Below are 24,949 nucleotides of genomic sequence, written 5' to 3'. Positions count from 1 at the left end.
ATAAGCATTTAACATGATACAAACACATATAATCCTGGAGATTATATATTTAATTAAAACTTAGAAATACAAATAAGGATCTGCATTCTACCTCCTGTCTTCCAACCCTGTTTCTTCAAACCACTAGAACACAAGACATAGGCCACAGGGCCCTGGGCACCAGGGATCAGGAAGCAGCTCCAGATCCTTGCTGAAATCTCCAAATAGGTCAGTTCTTTGGGCCTTCCCCTACTCTCTCCCTGAGGATGCTTCTCAGGCTTCCCTGAGAAAACAACCTGTACTTATCTTCTGTGAATGAAGTGAGTGTCACTAAATAAAAAACAAAACAAAAATTTAAATGGAAATGTCTCATTATGAATTTCTCTTTTATAACGTATGCCTTTCATAGAGGGCCAAAAACCTGACACCCTTTTTTTGGTTCAAAGGTCAATGTCAGGTCTTTCAACTGGCATTGTAAAATGCCTTTAACTGGTAACAATTTTATTTAAAACTAGCTGTTAATAGGGACTTCCCTGGTGGCGCAGTGGTTAAGAATCTGCCTGCCAATGCAGGGGACATGGGTTCAAGCCCTGGTCCAGGAAGATCCTACATACCGCAGAGCAACTAAGCCCCTGCACCACAACTACTGAGCCCACGTGTCACAACTACTGAAGCCCGTGCGCCTAGAGCGCACGGAACAAGAGAAGCTACTGCAGTGAAAAGCCCGTGCACAGCAACAAAGAGTAGCCCCCGCTCACCACAACTAGAGAAAGCCCATGAGCAGCAACGAAGACCCAATGCAGCCAAAATAAATAAATAAATAAAATAAATTTATTTTAAAAAAATAGCTGTTAATAAATATAGGAACTTTCAACAGTGAACAGAATCTTTGCTTTAAAAAAGGGTTTTAGGGCTTCCCTGGTGGTGCAGTGGTTGAGAGTCCACCTGCCGATGCAGGGGACACAGGTTCATGCCCCGGCCCGGGAGGATCCCACATGCTGAGGAGCGGCTGGGCCCGTGAGCCATGGCCGCTGAGCCTGCGCGTCCGGAGCCTGTGCTCCGCAACAGGAGAGGTCACAACAGTGAGAGGCCCATGTACCGAAAAAAATAAAATTAAAATAAATAAATAAATAAATAAATAAATAAATAATAAAAAACAGTTTTATTTTAGGGTATCTATTCCTGAGATATTTGTAGATCTATTACTCCAACGTACTCATATTTAGTTTTTAGTACCTTAGTGCCCTACAGCTTATGTGTTCCATTTGTAGTTCTTCAACTACACAAATAGTTTTCATTCATAAAGGTAATTTTAAAAGGTTAGTTCATTTTCCTATATCGGATTTTTTGGTTTTGTTTTGAACTGAACAAATCTACAAACAGGAATGTAGTTTAGGCCATCACTTTCATTTTTGGAAAATGACCTTGGTATAGGAAAGGGGACAAATTATTCTTGACAAATGGGTTTTCCAAAGACATAATTTCACAAGGAATGAGCAATGAGAATCATATACTTGTGTTTCCGTAAGTCATAATGTCAGCTAAAACAGCCAAGTCTTTGACCCAATCTTTGCTTGGGAACTGAGCTGGGAATTTTCTCTTGGGTGGCAAAAAAGAATTGATTTCTTTCTAATCAAAAACAAAATCTCTACAACAATACACCACAACCACACAACCTTGTCACAGAACTGATTATCACTTTGTATTCAACATGAGTAAAGCACTGAATAGTCTGTATTTCAAACCACGGAAGTCTATTTAATTCTTAGAATTCATAACGGCCCGTTTTTAACTTTTAGCAAGAGCAATTTCTAGTGAACAATACAGTGAACAAACTTAATTTCTACACCTCTGTGAAACACTTCTACATTAGTTTAGACTTGTATATGTTTAAAGTTAACCCTGACCATCACAGCCACACTGTCTATACCACTTTTTTTTTAAAATTTATTTACTTTGGGCTGCATTGGGTCTTTGTTGCTACGCGTGGGCTTTCTCTAGTTGCAGCCAGTGGGGCTACTCTTCGTTGAGGTGTGCAGGCTTTGTATTGTGGTGGCTTCTCTTGTTGCAGAACATGGGCTCTAGGCACACGGGCTTCAGAGTTGTAGTGCGTGGGCTCAGAAGCTGTGGCTCGCGGGCTCTAGAGCGCAGGCTCAGTAGTTGTGGTGCATAGGCTTAGTTGCTCCACAGCACGTGGGATCTTCCAGGACCAGGGATCAAACCCATGTCCCCTGCACTGGCAGGTGGATTTTTTAAAATTAATTAATTAATTAATTTTTTGCCTGCATTGGGTCTTCATTGCTGTGCACAGGCGTTCTCTAGTTGTGGCGAGCATGGGCTACTCTTTGTTGTGGTGTGCGGGCTTCTCATTGCAGTGGCTTCTTTTTGTTGTGGAGTACAGGTTCTAGGCACACAGGCTGCAGTAGTTGTGGCACGTTGTCTCAGTAGTTGTGGCTCGCGGGCTCTAGAGCACAGGCTCAGTAGTTGTGGCGCGCGGGCTTAGTTGCTCCACGGCATGTGGGATCTTCCTGGACCAGGGCTCGAACCTGTGTCCCCTGCATTGGCAGGCGGATTCTTAACCACTGCGCCACCAGGGAAGTCCTGATTACCACTTTTGATAAACCTACATTACATTTTCTAAAACATTTCTCAATCCTCAAGTCAGTTCCTGATGTTCATGTCATGAGTATCCAGTCTAAAAAACGTTAATCACATCAAAATTATCCTGACACCATAAATAAATATAACTGGGTGGGTGGAATATTTATACCTGTGGCTTCGTCATCTATAATAGAAACTGCCACAAATGATTTAAGTTTTTCATGCATCATGCCCTTCTAACCCTTAATTCAGCAGGAATAGTATTCCTGGTTAGGTTTATATTTTTAAACACTTATTTAAATGAGTGTTTACATTCAATCAAAATTCTTTCACAAAGTTACCAGCTGTAAAATATTTTGATGCCCAGATAATTTCTTCTTGTAACACATAACTGCATCACACAGCAGCATTGCTTATTTTATTTGAAAATAAACACAAACCTATTGAAATGTTAGTCCTTTTTCTAGTTAAGTTTTTCACCACAATCTTTTCAATATGCTTGCCACAGATCTTACTATGGTCTGATTCTCTATGGTTTCCATTCAGGAGAAATATAGGTTACACATTGAATTTATAGAAATATGCCCCACATCTACAAAGAAGCAAGCTCTCAACCATTTTACTTGCACATATGGCCCTCTTGGCATATGTCTCATTTTCCCACTTCAGATAGAGGCATGGGTATGAGAAATATTTTACTTTCTCCTTTAATAGAAGAAGAAAAAGTGCAAGCACAATGATAAGTGGCAACTTTTTAGCCTGCCCTCAGCATCCAGAGACAATGGTGCCCAGTCCCCATCTGATAACGCAGTTGATACTCTGCCACTAGGCTATGGTAGCTAACTGTTGCCATGTGGGAACGCTGTCTCTATGTGGCCAATGTTTCAAGAAAGCCAGAAATCAGGATTTTTGTGTAAATCTCCTGATTTTTTTCATGTAGGCAGCTAATGAAATTATGAATATAGGTAACTAATAAAAACAAAATGTTTAACACTGTCAGAGCCAAGTTTTGCAGATCCAAAAAAACACATCCAAGGGCAAAGTTCAGAATTAAAGACAAATTTTACATTTAACCCTTATTATCAATCTTATGACATACTTCTCTATTATCCCTATTTTACAAATGAGAAAACAGACTCTGCAAGAGGTTAAGTTACTTGTACAAGGTCATGAAGATAGTGAGTCATGAAGGGTGGGGGGTGAGATTTGAATCCTCAAAGGAGTCTGCCTCCAAAGCCCAAGTTCCTAACCACCTGTTCTATGCAAATGTATAAGGCAGATACACACAAGTACATATAAGGCAGATAAGAAAGTTCTGTGCTGATCTGTCCTTATATCCACATGAAAAATGGTAGAACCCGAAGGTAAATAAACAGATAAACAAATGGACAAATAAACAAGAGTGGACTAGGTCTGACCAATCCAGAACACAACAGGACTACATTTGCTCTCATTCTATATTTGATATTTTCCCTGACACTGCCCAAGATAGCATTAGCCTTTTTCAATTACATTAAAATGGGATTCATAATGAGCTTCTTGTTATTTACATAACTAAAACTCCAGTGTTTTTCAGAGGAAGAGACTACTGCAGGTTTGCCAGAAGACTTGGTATGCATATATGTATATTGACTCATGCAAATGTTTGAAAATGTTTGAGCTATACTTTAGTCTTTATTAGAATCACAGAGAAAAGGTACTCTGAATAAAACTATTTAAAATACTATCTACTGACTTGGAGCACTTTTAGGCCTTTATAAGGGTTGACTAGATTTTAAAACTGTATTCCTAACCTATTCAAATCCGTTTACAACTAGTTCTCTGACAAAACACTGCAACACTCTCTCCCACAGGTCTTTAACTTACGTAAGATAGGTGCCTCTGGTGTTGATGTTCATCATCAAATCCACTTTCTTTGTAGGTGTTTCCAATGTGTTGGTCAAGCTAATAGCACTGGCATTATTCACCAAAATATCAATTCCTGTATTCAAATAATCAGCTTCTTAGTAATGTAATTTAGACTTTATAACAAAAAGAAATAAAAAACATTTACTCTATATAGTTGAAGCCCGAGTTCACAAATACTTCTTTTAGATAATATGACTGACCAATACACCAATGCAAGACTCAGTAGCTATGTCAAAACAGCACCCAAATGATTTTCACTGGCACATGGAACCATCACCAGGGCTCCACAGGAAACTGCAAGGAAGCTTAGTCCTTAGTGGTTTGTAGCTCCCATCCTTATCTGTTCTCTTACTTCCTGGTCTTCCCTCCTTGCCTCCAAGAACCTAAGGTCAATTTCCTTAAAGTTTCCCCCCCCATCATCTTTCCAAGGCCTGTCTCCCTTACAAGCACACTGGTCTCCCTCCTCTCGAAGGCCCTTACTTAAATGGAAGAGCTCCTTTCTGGTCTTGGGAACTGGGAAAAGAGAAATGACCTAGAGTTTAAATTCCAGGCAAATCATGAAAATAGATCAGGTTTGTTTTGGTAACTTATACACAAAATAAATTTAGAATAATGATTATTTCTGCATATTCTATCTAGTTCTTATCCATATGTAACATTTATGGTTACAAGCTTAAATAATGTTAAATGAAAATGGTAAAATACAAAAGCATCTCAAACACATTTCTGCATTTCTACATGGCCTTCATAATTCTTTTCCTTTAAATTGAAGTACAGCTGATTTACAATGTTGTGTTAATTTCTACTGTACAGCAAAGTGACTCAGTTATAGATATATATACATTCTTTTTTATATTCTTTTCCATTATAGTTTATCTCAGGATATTGAATATAGTTCCCTGTGTGATACAGTTGGACCTTGTTGTTTATATATTCTATTCAATATATGTAATAGCTTGCATCTACTAACCCCAAACTCCCCATCCATCCCTCCCCCATCCCCATCCCCCTTGGCAACCACAGGTCTGTTCTCTATGTCTGTGAGTCTGTTTCTGTTTCGTAGATAAGTTCATTTGTGTCATATTTTAGATTCCACATATAAGTAATATCATATGGTATTTGTCTCTTTCTGACTTATTTCACTTAGTATGATCATCTCTAATTGCATTCATGTTGCTGCCATTCTTTCTAAAGAGCATTTAATATTCTATCAAATAGATATATGACAATTTCTACTGCTGGGGTTGGACTGTTGCCTTAAACGTCTTTTATTATCCTCTTAACTTTGCTTTGTCCCTCTCTCACAATATGTGGAAAATGGTTTAAATAAGGTTATTATACTTACAACATATTAGTCATAAGCTCCCTTTCTTCATTTATAGTAACAATATAAAATTTTGATCACATCCTCATTCCTCAATTTCCATATTCTTTAGCACAGAGTTTGCACTACTAATGTTTTCTTAAAATGTGTCCTTAGAATAACTTTGGATTCAACTATATTACATTTTATAGCTTCGTTATAACAAAACTCAAACTCAAGTAAATCACCTGTATATATTGGACAAGTTTCACGTCGACTACCAACTTTCCAGAATAAACAAAATGATGATGCTTTGCCTTCACAAGTGGCAAAGACCAGTGAGAGGAATTTTTAAATCCACGACATGCTTCTCAATTCACAAAACTAGATATTGCTCAATCTCATCACTAAGAGATAATCACTGAGGGGCTACTCTGTATAAGGCACGCTGCTAGGGCCTAAGAGACAAGGAAGATAATATTCACTAAAGAAAAAGCCAGGTGGGAGCAAAGCAAATTGAGTGTGGGTCTGGGTGAGATGCTGGACTGATGGGTGTGCAAACCACCTGTGTAGAATTACCCTAATTAAGGCGATGAAGCTAATGAGGGTTGATCCAATCAATGGATTCCTTGGTCAAATCCAACCTTTCTTGACTTCATCTCTCACTATGTGATAATAAGTGACAGCTATGTTAGCAGAGCAAACATCTGGGCCCAAAAGCAAAAGAAAGTAGATGAGGAATGAAGATATACTGACTGGGCAAACTGTATTTGACTCGCCAGTCATAAAGAGAAAAAAAAACTGGGTCCAATTAAGAGATATCTTAAAATTTCTGAACTCAGATGGGCCAAATTAAAATGGATCAGGGAACGATGGTGGGAAATGATAAAGGAAAGGCATATATGTATGCCTGCTGCAGAAAAAAAGGTGGCAAGAAAGATTACATCTGTGGTTTATGAAACAGCATAATTTACTCAAGGTCTGAAACACTCTGAAGATGAGGGAAGCCAAGGTGATAGGGAGTACCATGTGGCAGAGGCCCCCCAGGGCACAGGTCAGAAAGCACCATCCACTGTGCAGGACTTTGTTAGGGATAATTCCCCAGCAGAGAGAAATATCAGGACAAAGGTAGAGTGTTCCCTAAAAGGCAGACTACAAAGGCCTACAAAACTCCAAACCAGACCATATCAGTAGCAACCACAGTACGGAACTAAAACCAAACGAGCAAAATATAAAGACTTGGGACATCTGTGGGAAAAAAACACAGAGGAAAAAAGAGCAGGCTATGAATCATCTCATAAATGTGGCATCCATCCTGATTAGGAGACAGCAGAAGCTGAGATGCTGAACAGAGCTCACTGAAGAATTAAGAATTAAGATTCTGCATTGTTATGCCAGAAAAGCAGAAGTTAATGGGCAAATGGAAAGCAAAACACTTTAAATACATCAAAGTGGATCCTAAGGAGGAGGGAAGGAAATGTTAGGATAGATTCCAAAATAAAGGTAACTCTACCACCAATTTGTAAATTTAGCAAGAAGACAGAAATGTTTCAGGGCTTCCCTGGTGGCGCAGTGGTTAAGAATCTGCCTGCCGGGCTTCCCTGGTGGCGCAGTGGTTGAGAGTCCGCCTGCCGATGCAGGGGAAGCGGGTTCGTGCCCTGGTCTGGGAAGATCCCACATGCCGCGGAGTGGCTAGGCCCGTGAGCCATGGCCGCTGAGCCTGTGCATCCGGAGCCTGTGCTCCTCAATGGGAGAGGCCACAACAGTGAGAGGCCCGCATACTGCAAAAAAAAAAAAAAAAAAAAAAAAAAAAAGAATCTGCCTGCCAAGGCAGGGGACATGGGTTTGAGCCCTGGTCCAGAAAGATCCCACATGCCGTGGAGCAACTAAGCTCATGCGCCACAACTACTGAGCCTGCAATCTAGAGCCCGCGAGCCACAGCTACTCAGACCGCGTGCCACAACTACTAAAGCCCACGTGCCTAGAGCCGGTGCTCCACAACAAGAGAAGCCACGGCAATGAGAAGGCCAGGCACTACAACGAAGAGTAGCCCCTGCTCGCTGCAAATAAAGAAAGCCCACGCACAGCTAAGACCCAACGCAGCCAAAAATAAAATTAATTAATTAATTAATTAAAAATTAAAAAAAGAAGTGTTTCAGATGCCCATCTCAACAACAGGTAGCAAAATACACTGGGAGATTTTTTTCCCCAAAGATATGAAAAGCATACCTTCTTAACTGAAGATTTCTAGCAACTGAGCTAAGTCCTAGGACATGAAGCCCAAATCAATAATATGGATCCACTGGCTCATGAAGAAACAAAAACCAAGATTTGCTTTTGTCCTTACCGTTTTCTCTGTCTACTCCTGGAAAAGTAGATCACATGATAGACAAAGTTGAATTAATCCAACATTGAAGATGCTGAGGGAATGATACCAGGTTCAATGGAAGACAATCTAAGCTACAGTGGCTAAAAAAATGCAGACCATCCATGCACCTGAGTGAACCTCCTTGGCTGGGACAAAATAGAGTTAGAAAATTGGAGAGGAGAGATTTCTGGGTCTTAATTCTTCCAAGAAAGAGATTTCAGTTTGGCTCTTTAAATTCTGTGGCAACAACAGGAGAAGAAATCAATTTGTGAGACTTCAGTTTATTCTGGAGGATCCCAACTCTGGAAAGTGGAGCTGCTTCACATTTTGACACTCAGGAACAAATTTTTGGACTATGCTGTTATTAGTACATAATGTAACTCTTTCTGGTGAACCAGATTAGACAATGCAGCTAGAATTCAAGACGGGAAGTTAAGAGGCGGGTGAAAACATATGTAAGATGGATAAACAACAAGGTCCTTCTGTATAGCACAGGGAACTATAGTCAATATCCTGTAATAAACCATAATGGAAAAGAATATTAAAAAAAGAATGTATACATGTGTATAACTGAGTCACTTTGTTGGACAGCACAGATTGGCACAACTTTGTAAATCAACTATACTTCAATTAAGAAAAATAAAATTTAAAAAATAAAAATGAAAATAGAAGGGGGGACTTCCCTGGTGGCACAGTGGTTAAGAATCCACCTGCCAATGCAGGGGACACGGGTTTGATCCCTGGTCCAGGAAGACCCCACATGCCGTGAAGAACTAAGCTTGTGCGCCACAACTACCGAGCCTGTGCTCTAGAGCCCGTGAGCCATAACTACTGAACCCCGCATGCTCTAGGGCGCAACTACTGAGCCCACGTGCTGCAACTACTGAAGCCCGCGTGCCTAGAGTCTGTGCTCCGCAACAAGAGAAGCCACTGCAATGAGAAGCCCAGGCACCACAACAAAGAGTAACCCCCGCTCACCGCAACTAGAGAAAGCCCACATGCAGCAACAAAGACCCAACACAGCCAAAAAATAAAAATTTTTTTAAAAGCCTAAAAAAATTAAATTAAAAAAAATAATAAATGGGGGGTGAATTTTGGGCCTATATAGTATGGTCTTGAGTATCTTTAACTAATGTCTATCTTGACTCATTTCAGAGGTTTCTTGGGACAATACCAGACAACAGCTGAACTGCTGATGTTCTCTAACAGAATTACAGGACAGAAATCAAGATCGAGAAAGGGCTCAGACAAAGCTGGCAGCAGCTCTCCCCAATATTCTGATGATCTCATTCTCCAAGAAGGATAAACTTATCCTCAGTTGATAAACCCAATGGATCAACAGAAAGAACTAAAACTGGATGAATACAGAGAAAGGAAAAGCTCCAGTCTTCCACCCTCACCCACCTTATCCCTTAATTCCTCCCTAAAAATGAATGGCTAAACTAATTAGGTTAAGTCCTAATTGGCACTAATTGCTCACTTTCACTAGTAGGTGAAGTCATTTTAGATAAAAGGTCCTGCACATGAATGTGGCTTCCTCTCCTTCCTCTTTCATATTTGCAGGCCGATCAGTAAGAAAACAAAAAACAAAAAAAAATACCCAGTAATTTTGCATTCTCTCTCCTCTTCTCTCATGGGCATTCACATTACTTTGGGAAAGGCTGCCAACCAGGAGTAAGATTTTGGATTTAAAAGAAGAGGCCCCATTTGAGCCAAAGCTTTGTGCTCCAGTCCTGAATAACACAGCACTCCACATTGGGAGTTATAAACACGAGCCTTGCTAACAATAAAGCATTAACCTTGTTTCCCATTGGCCAATATCCTTTGCATGTACATATAGTCTCTGGAATATTATAGGGAGAGAGTGGTAATTGGGCAGGATCTGGACATGGCTACGTGCCTTGCTATAATGCCATCAAAGTCTCAGTTCAACTCCCAACACTTGCCTTCTAGGAACTTATGAACCAATTGGGGACAAAAAAGAAATACTAAGATCTAAAGTTGTACAAGATGAGGATCAAAGGAATGTTTTCAGAATTCAGAGAAAGAAAAACGTACACTTCTGATTAGTTGGCATAGTCAGGAAACTGGCTTCGTGAAGGAGATGAGATTAAAACACAAAAAGGTAGGATTTCAAAAGACAAAGAAGGGAACATTTCAGGAAGGATCAGAGGTGGAGGAGTGGGCACTGGAGGAGCCTCAGAAATAGGAAGAGCAAAAGCTGAGAGAAAAATTCAAGGTGAGGAAATGGATGTAAACAATTTTGGCTGAAGTAGGGAGTTTACATAGGGGTGTAGAAGAAAGATGAAACCAAAACAAGTCTGTTAACACCAGAATGTGAAAGATCTTGAATGCCAATAGGTTATCTGCACTTTCTTCAATAAATATTAAAAAGTCATCAAATGATGGTTACATGAACTGGGGAGAGACAAGTGGATGGGATCTGGGGAACCACTTGGCTAGATGTATGTTATTGTCAAGGTCTTAACTTTATTTTGGATGGTAAATTTGTTATACTATCCAAAATGATTTTTAATAATTATTCAATTAGTCATCAGATGGTTTTAAGCTGTGCTTCTATATGAACAAATACCCATTTCCGGTTATACTCAAAAAGACTCAGTAAAAAATAATCAAAAGAAAATTAAATATAAAATTATAGTTACACCTATACTTTACCAATATTCAGTAATTATTTCGGAATGAAGGCTCTACCTCCAAATTTCTCAACTGCTTTCTCCACTGCACTGCTGATTTGCTGTTCATCTCTCACATCAACAACACATGGCAAGGCCTTTCCTCCAGCTGCTTTGACTACAAAGGATAAACAAAGAAACATTAACGCATTCAAATATTAAAACTTTCATCAATATAAAACCTCTGACACAAGAGTCAAAAGAAAAAAGTACCCCATTTTCAGAAAATCAATGTAAATAACTATGTCTTATAACTACTAGCAACTCTACCCTACGATGAATCCATATCCAGCTGCAGGCTAGCTAGGCCAACTCTATTAAAAAACCAAAAAGGAAGGTAATTTTTAACAATGCTATTAAAATGGGGAAGGTAATTTAAAAGACTTTTATTATGGGATATTTCCAAAAATCTACAAAAATATAAAGAATAGTATAATGAACTATCATGAATCCCTCTCCTATCTTCAATGATTGATAATGTTTTGCCAGTTATTTGTTTATCTACCCCCAATTTTTTGCTGGTGTATTTCAAAACAAACCTCAGGCATCATTTCACTCATAATTTCTTCATATGTATTCCCCTAGCATAACCATAATACTATTAACGTAACTAACAAAACTAGCAATATCAACTGAAGCTGAAATTTAAGCCATTACTCCTGGCACAGTGCCTTGAATATAAGCACTCAATAGCTATTTGTGAACTGCAAATATTAAAATAATGACTTGCGAATTATGCAGAGAACAAGTAACATGGAGCACTTTTTCAAAGTGTTCACACCATCCACCTCTCAAATTCTTTCCTCTACTTCCACTCCTCTACTCTCTGCTCCCATCCAAGAACCACTGCCCTCATGAGACATGATATTTAACGGGAGTCTCTCCCATCACTTAAAAGTGCTGGGGAGGGCTTCCCTGGTGGCGCAGTGGTTGAGAGTCCGCCTGCCGATGCAGGGGACACGGGTTTGTGCCCCGGTCTGGGAAGATCCCACATGCTGCGGAGCAGCTGGGCCCGTGAGCCATGGCCGCTGAGCCTGTGTGTCCGGAGCCTGTGCTCCGCAACGGGAGAGGCCACAACAGTGAGAGGCCCGCGTACTGCAAAAAAAAAAAAAAAAAAAAAAGTGCTGGGGAGAAAAATGGTTCCCAAACACTGCTCTAAGGTGACAAAATATTTCTTTAACCAGATAAAATTATTTTTAGGGTAGACATCAGATAGATATAATTAAACTTTCCAGCAAATTCTCTATGTATTGAAACTCACTTTCTTCAGCAGCACTATAGATCGTGCCTGCAAGTTTGGGGTGTGCCTGGGCGGTCTTTGCAGCAATGACTATATTTGCTCCATCCTTTGCTGCTTTCAAAGCAATAGCTTTGCCAATGCCACGGCTCGCGCCTGTGATGAAGACAGTACATCCTGCTAGCTTCCTACAACAGAACAGATGTGACCTTATTAGAAAGCTCAATGTTTTTATTTACTTACCAGTTTCAGGAATTCATGCACATAGTCACAAAACATGTTTCCTCCTCTATCAAACTTTCTCTAAACCCTCCTCCCTCCCCATCTGATAGCTAATAACTCTACTTTACTCCCATTGTACAATGATTTACAAATTATTACAACTGCAGCGGCCAGATTTGCCGTGACTTGGCAAACAAAATCTGCTCAAATGAGAAGTAAACCTTAAAGAGAAATGAGGAATTAATAAACTACATAAACGTATTTTTCTGACAGAAAGTGTTAACAAAGCTTATTCTTGAAAAATTTTTAAAAAGAGCTTATTTTTGAGTGGTGGGATTATGAATAAATTGTATCATATTCTTTATATTCTTCAGGATTTTTCAAATATTCTTCAATGAATACATACCACTTAAAAGGAATTATGTAAAAGCTAATAATTGTTTAACAGATGCTCATCATTGCTTATAATAGCCAGAGTGGAAACAACATAAATGCCCATCAACTGATGAATGGAAAAATAAAATGTGATATATACATAATACAATGGGATATATTCAGCAATAAAAAGGAAGGAAGTACTGATCTATGCTACATGGGTGAACCTTGAAAACATTATGCTAGTTGAAAGAGTCACAAAGGACCTCATATTGTATGATTCCATTTATATGAAATGTCCAGAACAGGCAAACCTATAGTGACACAAGGATTAATGGTTGCCTAGGACTGGGGATGGGGAATTTGGGGGTTGACAGCTGAGGGGTATGGGGTTTCTTTTGGGGATGATGAAAATATTTTAAAAGTGATTGTGGTAATAGTTGCACAACTCTGTGAATATACTAAAAATATATAATATACCACTTAATTGTATACTTTAAATGGGTAAATTGTGTGGTGTGTGAATTACATCTCAGTAATGCTGTTAAACAAACAAACCTAGAAAGCTGGCAAAGAACTCAGGGTATTGTTCAAAAGATTCTCTGATCCAAATGTACTGAGGAAAGTTCTCTGTGACCATTAATTTTTTTATGTCCACCCACCTTAACTTTTAACCTTCTAATTATTCAGTTGTTAGATGAGAAGAAAACCTGTATAAAGTCAGATAACAGTGAGGGAAATCTACTTTCTTGTTTACTTTCTAAAAGCAAATAAAAAGCTTGTTTATGGAGAAGGATGAAGAGGACAGCAAAAGTGACAATGACAAAGAGAAAAAGGGACAGTAACCAGAGACAGGGGTAACAGATAAGTAGGCTTGTTAACAAAAGAACATAAAGCTCTTGCCAAGATCTGGAGGATTACACTCTAGAAGCAAATTAAGAGGTAAAAGTGGGAGGATTTCAAAATACGGAACAAATGGTTTAGCAAGAAAGAAGGGGAGTGGAGAAGTGAGGAAGAGACAGAAGTGTTAACTATTTTTAGTGAAATAGCAAACACACAAAAAGCATATAAACTAATGTGTATAGTTTAAAGAACAAAATAAGATAAATACCAAGAAATAGAAATAGAATATTACGAACGCCCCAGAAGCCACCTGTCTATTCCTCTCTAACTATCCTTCTTCTTCCTCCCAACCCACAAAATGACAACTACTTTATTTTTATTTATTATACAGCAGGTTCGTATTAGTTATCTATTTTATACATATTAGTGTATATATGTCAATCCCAATCTCCCAATTCATCCCACCACCATCACCCCCACTCTGCTTTCCCCCTTTGTCTATATGTTTGTTCTCTACATCTGTGTCTCTATTTATGCCTTGCAAACCGGTTCATATGTAACATTTTTCTAGATTCCACGTATATGCGTTAATATACGATATCTGTTTTTCTCTTTCAGACTTACTTCACTCTGTATGACAGTCTCTAGGTCCAGCCACGTCTCTACAAATGACCCAATTTTATTCCTTTCTATGGCTGAATAATATTCCATTGTATATATGTACCACATCTTCTTTATCCATTCATCTGTCGATGGGCATTTAGGTTGCCTCCATGACCTGGCAAATTGTAAACAGTGCTGCAAAGAACACTAGGGCACATGTGCCTTTTTTTTTTTTAATGAGCTAACTTTTTAAAATAAATTTATTCATTTACCTACTTATTTTTGGCTGTGTTGGGTCTTTGTTGCTGCGCATGGGCTTTCTCTAGTTGCGGCGAGTGGGGCTAATCTTCATTGTGGTGCACGGGCTTCTCATTGCAGTGGCTTCTCTTGTTGCAGAGCACGGGCTCTAGGCACATGGGCTCAGTACTTGTGGCTCACAGGCTTGGTTGCTCCTTGGCATGTGGGATCTTCCCAGACCAGGGATCGAACCCATGTCCCCTGCATTGGCAGGTGGATTCTTAACCACTGCGCCACCAGGGAAGTCCTGCAAGTGTCTGGTGTTAGGGAGTGTTCTAATTTCATTCTTTTACATGTAGCTGTCTGGTTTTCACAGCACCACTTATTGAAGAGGCTGTCTTTTCTCCATTGTATATTCTTGCTCCTTTGCCAAAGATAAAGTGACTATATGTGTGTGGGTTTATCTCTGGGCTTTCTATCCTGTTCCATTGATCTATATTTGGTTTTGTGCCAGTACCATACTGTCTTGATTACTGTAGCTTTGTAGTATAGTCTGAAGTAAGGGAGCCTGATGCCTCCAGCTCTGTTTTTCTTCCTCAAGATTACTTTGGCTATTCAGGGTCCTTTGTGTTTCCATACAAATTGTAAAATTTTTTGTTCTAGTTCTGTGAAAAATGTCATTGGTAGCCTGATAGGGATTGCACTGAATCTGTAGATTGCTTTGGGTAGTATAGTCATTTTCACAATATTGATTCTTCCAATCCAAGAACATGGCATATCTCTACATCTGTTTGTGTCATCTTTGCTTTCTTTCATCAGTGTCTTATAGTTTTCTGATTACAGGTCTTTGGTCTCCTTAGCTAGGTTTATTCCTAGGTATTTTATTCTTTTTGTTGCAGTGGTGAATGGAGTTGTTTCCTTAATTTCCCTTCTGATCTTTAGCTGTTAGTGTATAGGAATGCAAGAGATTTCTGTACATTAATTTTGTATCCTGCAACCTTACCAAATTCATTGATTAGCTCTAGTAGTTTTCTGGTGGCACCTTTAGGGTTCTCTATGTATAGTATCATGTCATCTGCAAACAGTGACAGTTTTACTTTTTCTTTTCCAACTTGGATTCCTTTTCCTTTTTGTCTCAGTTTTTCACCATTGAGAATGATGTTTGCTCTGGGTTCGTCGTATATGGCCTTTATTATGTTGAAGTAGGTTCCCTCTATGCCCACTTTCTGGAGAGTTTTCATCATAAATGGGTGTTGAATTTTGTCAAAAGCTTTTTCTGCATCTATTGAGATGATCATATGGTTTTTATTCTTCAATTTGTTAATATGGTGTATCACATTGATTGATTTGCATATATTGAAGAATCCTTGCATCCCTGGGATAAATCCCACTTGATCGTGGTGTATGATCCTTTTAATGTGCTGTTGGATTCTGTTTGCTAGTATTTTGTTGAGGATTTTTGCATCTATATTCATCAGTGATATTGGTCTGTAATTTTCTTTTTTTGTAGTATCTTTGTCTGGTTTTGGTATCAGGGTGATGGTGGCCTCGTAGAATGAGTTTGGGAGTGTTCTGCAATTTTTTGGAAGAGTTTGAGAAGGATGGGTGTTAGCTCTTCTCTAAATGTTTGATAGAATTCACCTGTGAAGCCATCTGGTCCTGGACTTTTGTTTGTTGGAAGATTTTTAATTAGCTTCAATTTAATTACTTGTGATTGGTGTGTTCATATTTTCTACTTCTTCCTGGTTCAGTCTTGGAAGGTTACACCTTTCTAAGAATTTGTCCATTTCTTCCAGGTCGTCCATTTTATTGGCATAGAGTTGCTTGTAGTAGTCTCTTAGGATGCTTTGTATTTCTGAGGTGTCTGTTGTAACCTCTCCTTTTTCAATTCTAATTTTATGGATTTCAGTCCTCTCCCTCTTTTTCTTGAAGAGTCTGGCTAAAGGTTTATCAATTTTGTTTATCTTCTCAAAGAACCAGCTTTTACTTTTATTGGTCTTTGCTATTGTTTTGTTTCTATTTATTTCTGCTCTGATATTTATGATTTCTTTCCTTCTACTAACTTTGGGTTTTGTTTGTTCTCCTTTCTCTAGTCCCTTTAGGTGTAAGGTTAGATTGTTTATGAGATTTTTCTTGTTTCTTGAGGTAGGATTGTATTGCTATAAACTTCCCTCTGAGAACTGCTTTTGCTGCATTCCATAGGTTTTCCATCATCGTGTTTTCATTGTCATTTGTCTCTAGGTATTTTTTGATTTCCTCTTTGATTTCTTCAGTGATCTCTTGATTATTGCGTAATGTATTGTTTAGCCTCCATGTGTTTGTTTTTTACGTTTTTTTCCCTGCAATTGATTTCTAATCTCATAGCGTTGCGGTCAGAAAAAATGCTGGTTATGATTTCAATTTTATTAAATTTACCAAGGCTTGATTTGTGACCCAAGATGTGATCTATGCTGGAGAGTGTTCCATGTGCACTTGATAAGAAACTGTAATTTGTTGTTTTCAGATGGAATGTCCTATAAATATCAATTAAATCTATCTGGTCTCTTGTGTCATTTAAAGCTTGTGTTTCCTTATTAATTTTCTGTTTGGATGATCTGTCCATTGGTGTGAGGTGTTAAAGTCCCCCAATATTATTGTTACTGTCAATTTCCTCTTTTATAGCTGTTAGCAGTTGCCTTATGTATTAAGGTGCTCCTATGTTGGGTGCATATATATTTCTAATTGTTATATCTTCTTCTTAGATTGATCCCTTGATCATTATGTAGTGTCCTTCCTTGTCTCTTGTAACATTCTTTATTTTAAAGTCTATTGTATCTGATATGAGTATTGCTACTCTGGCTTTCTTTTGATTTCCATTGGCATGGAATATCTTTTTCCATCCCCTCACTTTCAGTCTGTATGTGCCCCTAGGTCTGAAGTGGGTCTCTTGTAGACAGCATATATATGGGTCTTGTTTTTGTATCTATTCAGCAAGGCTGTGCCTTTTGGTTGGAGCATTTAATCCATTCATATTTAAGGTAACTATCAATATGTATGTTCCTATGACCATTTTCTTAATTGTTTGGGGTTAGTTTTCGTAGGTCCTTTTCTTCTCTTGTTTTTTCCACTTAGAGAAGTTCCTTTAGCATCTGTTGTGAGCTGGTTTGGTGGTGCTGAATTGTCTTAGCTTTTGCTTGTCTGCAAAGCTTTGATTTCTCGGTCGAATCTGAATGAGATCCTTACCAGACAGAGTAATCATGGCTGTCAGTTCTTCCCTTTCATCACTTTAAGTATATCGTGCCACTCCCTTCTGGCTTGTAGAGTTTCTGCTGAGAAATCAGCTGTTAACCTTATGGGAGTTCCCTTGCATGTTATTTGTCATTTTTCCCATGCTGCTTTTAATAATGTTTGTCTTTTTTATCAATTTGATTACTGTGTCTCAGTGTGTTTCTCCTTGGGTTTATCCTGCCTGGGACTCTCCACACTTCCTGGGCTTGAGTGGCTATTTTCTTTCCCATGTTAGGGAAGTTTTTGACTATAATCTCTTCAAATATTTTCTCGGGTCCTTTCTCTCTCTCTTCTCCTTCTGGGACCCCTACAATGCGAATGTTGGTGCATTTAATGTTGTCCTAGAGGTCTCTTAGGCAGTCTTCATTTATTTTCATTCTTTTTTCTTTATTCTGTTCTGCAGCAGTGAATTCTACCATTCTGTCTTTCAGGTCACTTATCTGTTCTTCTGCCTCAGTTACTCTGCTATTGATTCCTTCTAGGGTATTTTTCATTTCAGTTATTGTATTGTTCATCTGTTTGTTCTTTAATTCTTCTAGGTGTTTGTTCTTTAACTCTTCTATGTCTTGGTTAAACATTTCTTGCATCTTCTCAATGTTTGCCTCCATTCTTTTTCCAAGGTCCTGGATCATCTTCAGTATCATTATTCTGAATTCTTTTTCTGGAAGGTTGCCTATCTCCACTTCATTTAGTTTTTTTTGGGGGGGGGTATCTTGTTCCTTCATCTGGTACCTAGTCCTCTGCCTTTTCATCTTGTCTTTCTGTGAATGTGGTTTTTTCCCCACAGGCTGCAGGATTGTAGTTCTTCTCGCTTATGCTGTCTGCCCTCTGGCAGATGAGGCTATCTAAGAGGGTTGTGCAAGCTTCCTGATGCAAGGGACTGGTGGTGGGTAGAGCTAGGTATTGCCCTGGCAGGCAGAGCTCAGTAAAACTTTGTCTGCTGATGGGTGCAGTTGAGTTCCCTCCCTACTGGTTGTTTGGCCTGAGGCGACCTAGCACCAGAGCCCACAGGCTCCTTGGTGGGGGCTAATGGCACACTCTGGGAGGGCTCATGCCAAGGTGTACTTCCCAGAACTTCTACTACTAGTGTCCTTGTCCCTGCAGTGAGTCACAGCTGCCCCCTGCCTCTGCAGGAGACCCCCTAACACTAGCAGGTAGGTCTGGTTCAGTCTCCTATGGGGTCACTGCTCCTACCACTGGGTCCCGGTGCGCACACTACTTTGTGTGTGCCCTGCAAGAGTGGAGTCTCTGTTCCCTCCAGTCCTGTTGAAGTCCAGCAATCAAATCCCACTAGCCTTCAAAGTCTGATTCTCTGGGAATTCCTCCTCTTTTTGCCAGACCCCCAGGTTGGGAAGCCTGACGTGGGGCTCAGAACCTTCACTCCAGTGGGTGGACTTCTGGGGTATAATTATTCTCCCGTTTGTGAGTCATCCATCCAGCAGTTATGGGATTTGATTTTATTGTGATTGCACCCTTCCTACCGTCTCATTGTGGATCCTCCCTTGTCTTTGGATGTGGGGTATCTTTTTTGGTGATTTCCAGTGTCTTCCTGTCGATTGTTCAACAGGTAGTTGTGATTCTGGTGCTCTCCCAAGAGGGAGTGAGCGTATGTCCTTCTACTCCACCATCTTGAACCAATCTCCTCTCACAACTACTTTAAATATTATTACTCATTCCCTTGTTTTTTTTTACTATTCCTAACACTTACATATCTATGTCTAAGCCCAGGACTAAACCCGAGCCTCCATCTGCTTTGTGCGTAGTCCTAGAGCGAAGAATCCTTTTCACAGATGAACATTTACGATCAATTTGATGATAGGGAACACCAATTTTGAACCCCAATTAAGCAAAACATCTCCCTGTTATGGATTGAACTGTATCCACCAAAATACAATTGTACCTCCCTGTCATAGATTGAATTATATCTACCAAAATGTTAGGGTATGTTGAAGTCCTAACCTCCAGTACCCCCGAACGAGACCTTATTTGGAAACAGGGTTGTTGCAGATGTAATTAGTTATAATGAGGTCATACTGGAGTAGGGTGGATCCTTAATCCAATATGACTGGTGTCTCTTTAAGAGGAGGAAAGACTATGTAAAGACAGACACACAGGGAGGATACCACATGATGACAGAGGCAGAGATGGGAATAAAGCAGCTACAAGCTAAGAACACAAGGACTGCCAGCTATCACCAGAAGCTAGGAAGAGGTAAGGAAGAATTCTACCCAGAATTTCAGAGCATGGCCCTGCTAACACCTGGACTTCATACTTCCAGCCTCCAGAACTTTAAGAAAATAAATTTGTTTAAAGCCACTCAATTGGTGGTATTTTGTTACAGCAGCCCTAGGAAACCAACACACTCTTCCTTCTCCCCAAAAAAGAATTTCATTCTTGTCATTAGTAGATATGTATTACAAAAAAAGTACTTATTTTGAATTTCACCAATTAAAAAATACTGTGGAAATTGGTTTTCTCTCATTATACATACATCTCTTATATGTGATGTTGTAGATACATCTCTTACACCTACATAGTATCTCCAATTTTGCTTCTTGCCCAGGAAATCTAATATTTACTATCCGGACCTTTACAGACAAAGTTTGCCTAACCATGATCTAAACAATAAACTGTTTAATTTTTGCCTAATGTTGAACTTTATATAATAGATTCGTACAGTATATGTTATTCTATGACTTGCTTCTTTCACGAAACATGGTTTGGAGACTTACCCATATTTTGGTGCAAATAGTTACACTTATTTTAATTAATATACAATATTTCACATATGAACATACTATAAAGTACTTATTCATTCTACTGTTTATGGACTTCAGGGATGGTTTCCAGGTTTTTTTTTTTTTATGAACAATGGCTAAAAATAATCTTGTACACTTTTTCCAGTCACATGTGCATGAGTTTCTCTAGGGCATACACCTACGGGTGAAACTGCCGGATTACAGGACACAGTTGTAGATTAAACATGACCACAAATCCTTTGGCATCCCTTCCATCAAGAGAAGGAGTATATTTTCCCCTTCCCCTTGAGTCTGGGTTCACCTTATGACTTTTTTGAGCAATAGAATATGATGAAATGATATTCTGGAATTTCCAAGCCCATGCTATAAAATGGCTGGTAGTTTCCACTTTCTCCTGGAAGCCAAATACTATGCTGTAAAGAAGAGAGACAGATTATCAACTGATGAGAGGCCATGGGAGAGAGACCCTGGAGGGTAAGAGGTCATTTAGGATGTTTCAGCCCCAGCCAAGAACCCAGCTAAAAGCAGCCATATGAATGACTTCAACTTATACTATATAGAGCAGAAGAACCCAGTCAACCCAGAGAACTGTGAATAATAATAAAGCATTGTCATTTCAAACCATTAAGTTTTAGGGTGGTTTGTTACAGCAATAGATAACCGAAACACATGCTGAAGTTCAACTTTCCCAAATAATGCCAAACCTCCTTCAAAGTGGTTAATATTCCTACCAGCAGCAATATATGAGTACGAGTTCCTGCAGCTCCACACCTCCCCAACACTTGATGTCAGACATTAAAAATTTTTGACAACCTGGTACATATGAAATAGTATCTCAGTATGGTTTTAATTTACATTTCCCTTATTACTAATAAGGGTGAATATATTTTCATATGTTAATAGTCACTATGTTCCTTCTTCTGTGTAATTCCTATTAATTTGTTTTGCTCATCTTTCTACATGGTTGACTTTTTTCCTAATGACTCATAAAAGTCTATAAGCTTTTAAAGATTTAAAATCTTTTCATTTGTGGCTTCCTTTTCACAATTATAGTATATTTTGATGAGCAGAAATTATTTTCATATAGCAGAATTTATAAATCTTTTCTTTTACAGCCAATGCTTTTGGGGTTAAGAAATCCATCTGTAACCCAATTGTATTAATTTGTCTTCCAAAAATTTTACGGTTTATCTTTTAAATTTTTGTCTTTAATCTACATAGAATGAATTTTTGTACATGAATTGAGGTAGGGATCCAACTACATTTTCCCCCGTATGGCTAACCAACTGTCCCAGTCTGAAAAGTCCATCATTCCCACAGATCTTTAATGTCAGCTTTGTCATAGACTGAGTCTCCCTAAATATACAGATCTGTTTCTAGGCTCTCTATTCTGCTCCATTTGGCTACATGGATTGCACTGTCTTAAATATAACAGCTTTCTTGGATACACTTGGACCTCTGCCTTTCCACATATATTTTAGAATCAGCTTATTTAATTGCACAAGCAAAATCAGTTGGAATTTTGATAGAAACTGTACTGAATCTAGAATTCAATGTGGGAAGAACTGACATCTTTATGACACTGAGTGCTCCAATCCAAGAACATGGTATTGCTCTCTATTTCACACCTGAAACTACACAGTGTCTCTCTGTAATCAAACGTAATGTTAATTTTAACGATCCAACCATGGTGTTATCAAATTTTTCCACTGTGTAATTACTATTCTTTCCCTTGCAACTAACACTGCAAAGATGCTTAAAGACCATTTTTTAATTTTTATTATGATGTTTTCAAATATATTCAAAAATAGAGAAAATACTAAAATAAGCTCCCATTTTTATTTAACAATTCAACAATTATCAAAATTTGAAAGTGATAATCAGAAAGCCAATCTCAGAAGTCATATAATCTCACTATAAATGCTTCAGTATGCATCTCTGCATTCAGCAGGCGGACTCTCAACCACTGCGCCACCAGGGAAGCCCCATGTACATGATTTAAAAGTCAAAACTTACAAATGTGTATATTCAAAGAAGTTCAATCCCTTGCCTATAGGTAACTAGATTCCTTAATTTCTAGCTTATCCTTCTCATATTTTTGTTTTGAAAAATATGCAAACACACACACATAAGACACATCATGTGTGTATAATTTTCCCTTCTTTTATACAAAAGGTAGTATGCACAGTGTTAAAATGATTTTTTTAAACGTGAGTATTTAGATGCAAATGTCCCAATTGTTGCTTTAAAAAGCCCTATCCCTAGCAGATGCAAACTATTATATACAGGATGGATAAACAACAAGGTTTTATATAGCACAGAGAACTATATTCAATATCCTGTGATGAACCTTAATGGAAAAGAATATGAAAAAGAATGCATGTGTGTGATATATGTATAAATGAATTATTTTGCTATACAGCAGAAATTAACACGACACTGTAAATAAGCTATATTTCAATAAAATAAATGAATAAAAACAATTTTTTAATAAATTAAAAAAAAAAGAAATGAGGAAGCAAAGAGAGAGGAAAAAAAAAAAAGCTCTAGCCCTTTGCCTTTGGTTTAGTTGGATTGATTCCCAGTAGGATAAAGGACATTTTCATGCTCAAGGTCTCAGGAATTGGCAGAAAGAAGGGCAAAGGCAGCTTTCCTCTTAACCTGAAGACCGGGCCGTACTACTAAGGAACTCCTCCATCTCTAAAGCATTAGAACCAGAGTATAGAAGGCAAGAAAGAAAAAAGGTTCCAAATTCCTCAGTACTATTGGTAGACGCCTAAAACTTGCTGAAGTAGAGTTAACCTACACTACAATTTACCAAAATTCTCTGGGACCTCAAAATCATGGTAAATGTGATGAAACTTTTAACTGTTTTAGGAAAGAAAAACAATCACTTAAAATTCTGAAAAGAAATCCAAATGAGGCAGGAACTAGCTTTCCAAGATACTAAAGCATTTTATAAAACTAGAGCAATTAAAATAGTTTAGTACTGGTACATGAATAGACAGACCAACGTAATAGAAGTTTAAAAAAGACCCCTAGATATACAAGAATTCAGAGGTGGAATTTCTAATAGAAAGAAAAAAATAACTAGTCAGTCAATGGTGCTGGAACAACTGCACAGCCAGACATCTGAACCAAAATAAGTGGGTTTCCTAACTCACTTCCTATGCCAAAATAGTATGCAAAACAGTATTTCATTTCAGGTAGATAAAAACCTGAGTGGGGAAATAACCCCCACAGAAATACTAAAAGAATACTTACAAATTATAAAACAAAAAACTTAGCTTAAGATGGCCTTATAGCTTTGTCATAAGAGCACAAAAACTTTAAAAGAATAGATTGAGGGTAATTCCCTGGCAGTCCAGTGGTTAGGACTCCGTGCTTTCACTGCCAAGGGCGCAGGTTCATCCCTGGTCGGGGAACTAAGATCCGCATGCCACAGGGTGCAGCCAAAAAAAAAAAAAAAGAATAGACTGATAACTCTGACTCTATAAAAGGACATGTTTCTGCATGGTAAACAAAATGGATAATCAAACTCGATGCAATGAAAAAAACAGAGAAAAACATTTCTAACACATATGATCTAGAACAAATATTTTTACACTAGAGAGCTTAGAGATCAACCAAAAACCTAATTGTGTAAGCCAGGCAAAGAAAAAGATACACAGCTGGCTTTAAACCAGGATTTCTCAATCTCTACACTACTAAAGACATTTTGGACAAGATAATTCTTTGTTGAAGGGGGCTATCCTGTGCATTGTTTACCAGCATCTCTGGACTCCACCTATTAGACACCAGTAGCAACCCCCCTCAATTGTGACAATCAATAATGTTCCCAGATATTGCCAAATGTCCTATGGGGGTCAAAATTGCTCCTTGATGAGAACTGCTGCTTTAAACCTATAAAAAGCTCCTCATCCTCACTCTTTGATACAAATTTTAACTATAATGAGGTGCCATTTTTTCCTCTAGTTAGATTTTTATTATCAAAACAAATATTTTTATTATCAAACATTTTGCTGTTTGCCAACGTGTTGGACTAGGAAATCTCATTCATCCTTTTGGATGTGCAATCTCTTTGGAGGGCTATTGGTATTAGCTATCAAAATTTTAATTACCTATGCTCTTTGATCCAACAGCTTCATTTCCAAGAATTTATCATATGGATACACTCAAATATGTGCAAACAGGTGAATACAAGGATAATCATTGCAGCAAAGACGGAGTAACAAAAAACTAGAAATGATCTGGTATCCAATGACACGGGGCTGGTTAAACAAACAGAACACCATGTAACTATTAAAAGGGAGGAAGATCAACATGCACTGAAAATATGTTCCAAGACATCTTAGCTAAAAATACCGAGGCCCAGAAGGGACTTTGCTACTATTTTTTAAAGTGGGGTGTGTGTGTTTAGGACTGTGTACCCAAATATATTTATAAATGCACAGAATATCTTTGGAAACCTACCGGAGAGTAAGTAGGAGGCTGAAAGTTAAGGATAAGGAAACTCAACCTTCTGAGCTGTTTAAGTGTTTTGGCAACGTA

General features: G+C 38.5%; 1 protein-coding gene across 3 annotated transcripts in view; it reads right to left on the bottom strand.

Moving 5' to 3' along the window:
- Positions 1-24,949, bottom strand: part of HSDL2 (hydroxysteroid dehydrogenase like 2) — a 70,791-nt gene that overhangs the window by 44,938 nt on the left and 904 nt on the right. For 2 of the 3 annotated variants that reach the window (XM_082623254.1, XM_082623255.1), the window contains exons 2-4: positions 12,117-12,280; positions 10,875-10,973; positions 4,447-4,561 (exon numbers count right to left, since the gene is read on the bottom strand). In XM_082623254.1, coding sequence (XP_082479380.1) covers positions 4,447-4,561; positions 10,875-10,973; positions 12,117-12,280 — 378 coding nt within the window. The remainder of the gene's footprint in view (positions 1-4,446; positions 4,562-10,874; positions 10,974-12,116; positions 12,281-24,949) is intronic. The other variant, XM_082623256.1, reaches the window with a different exon arrangement.

The sequence above is a fragment of the Mesoplodon mirus genome (assembly GCF_964341445.2).
Source record: "Mesoplodon mirus genome assembly, chromosome: 1".
Classification (NCBI taxonomy): domain Eukaryota; kingdom Metazoa; phylum Chordata; class Mammalia; order Artiodactyla; family Ziphiidae; genus Mesoplodon; species Mesoplodon mirus.
The sequence above is the reverse complement of the archived record's forward strand: the minus strand, read 5'-3'. Positions and strand labels throughout refer to the sequence as shown.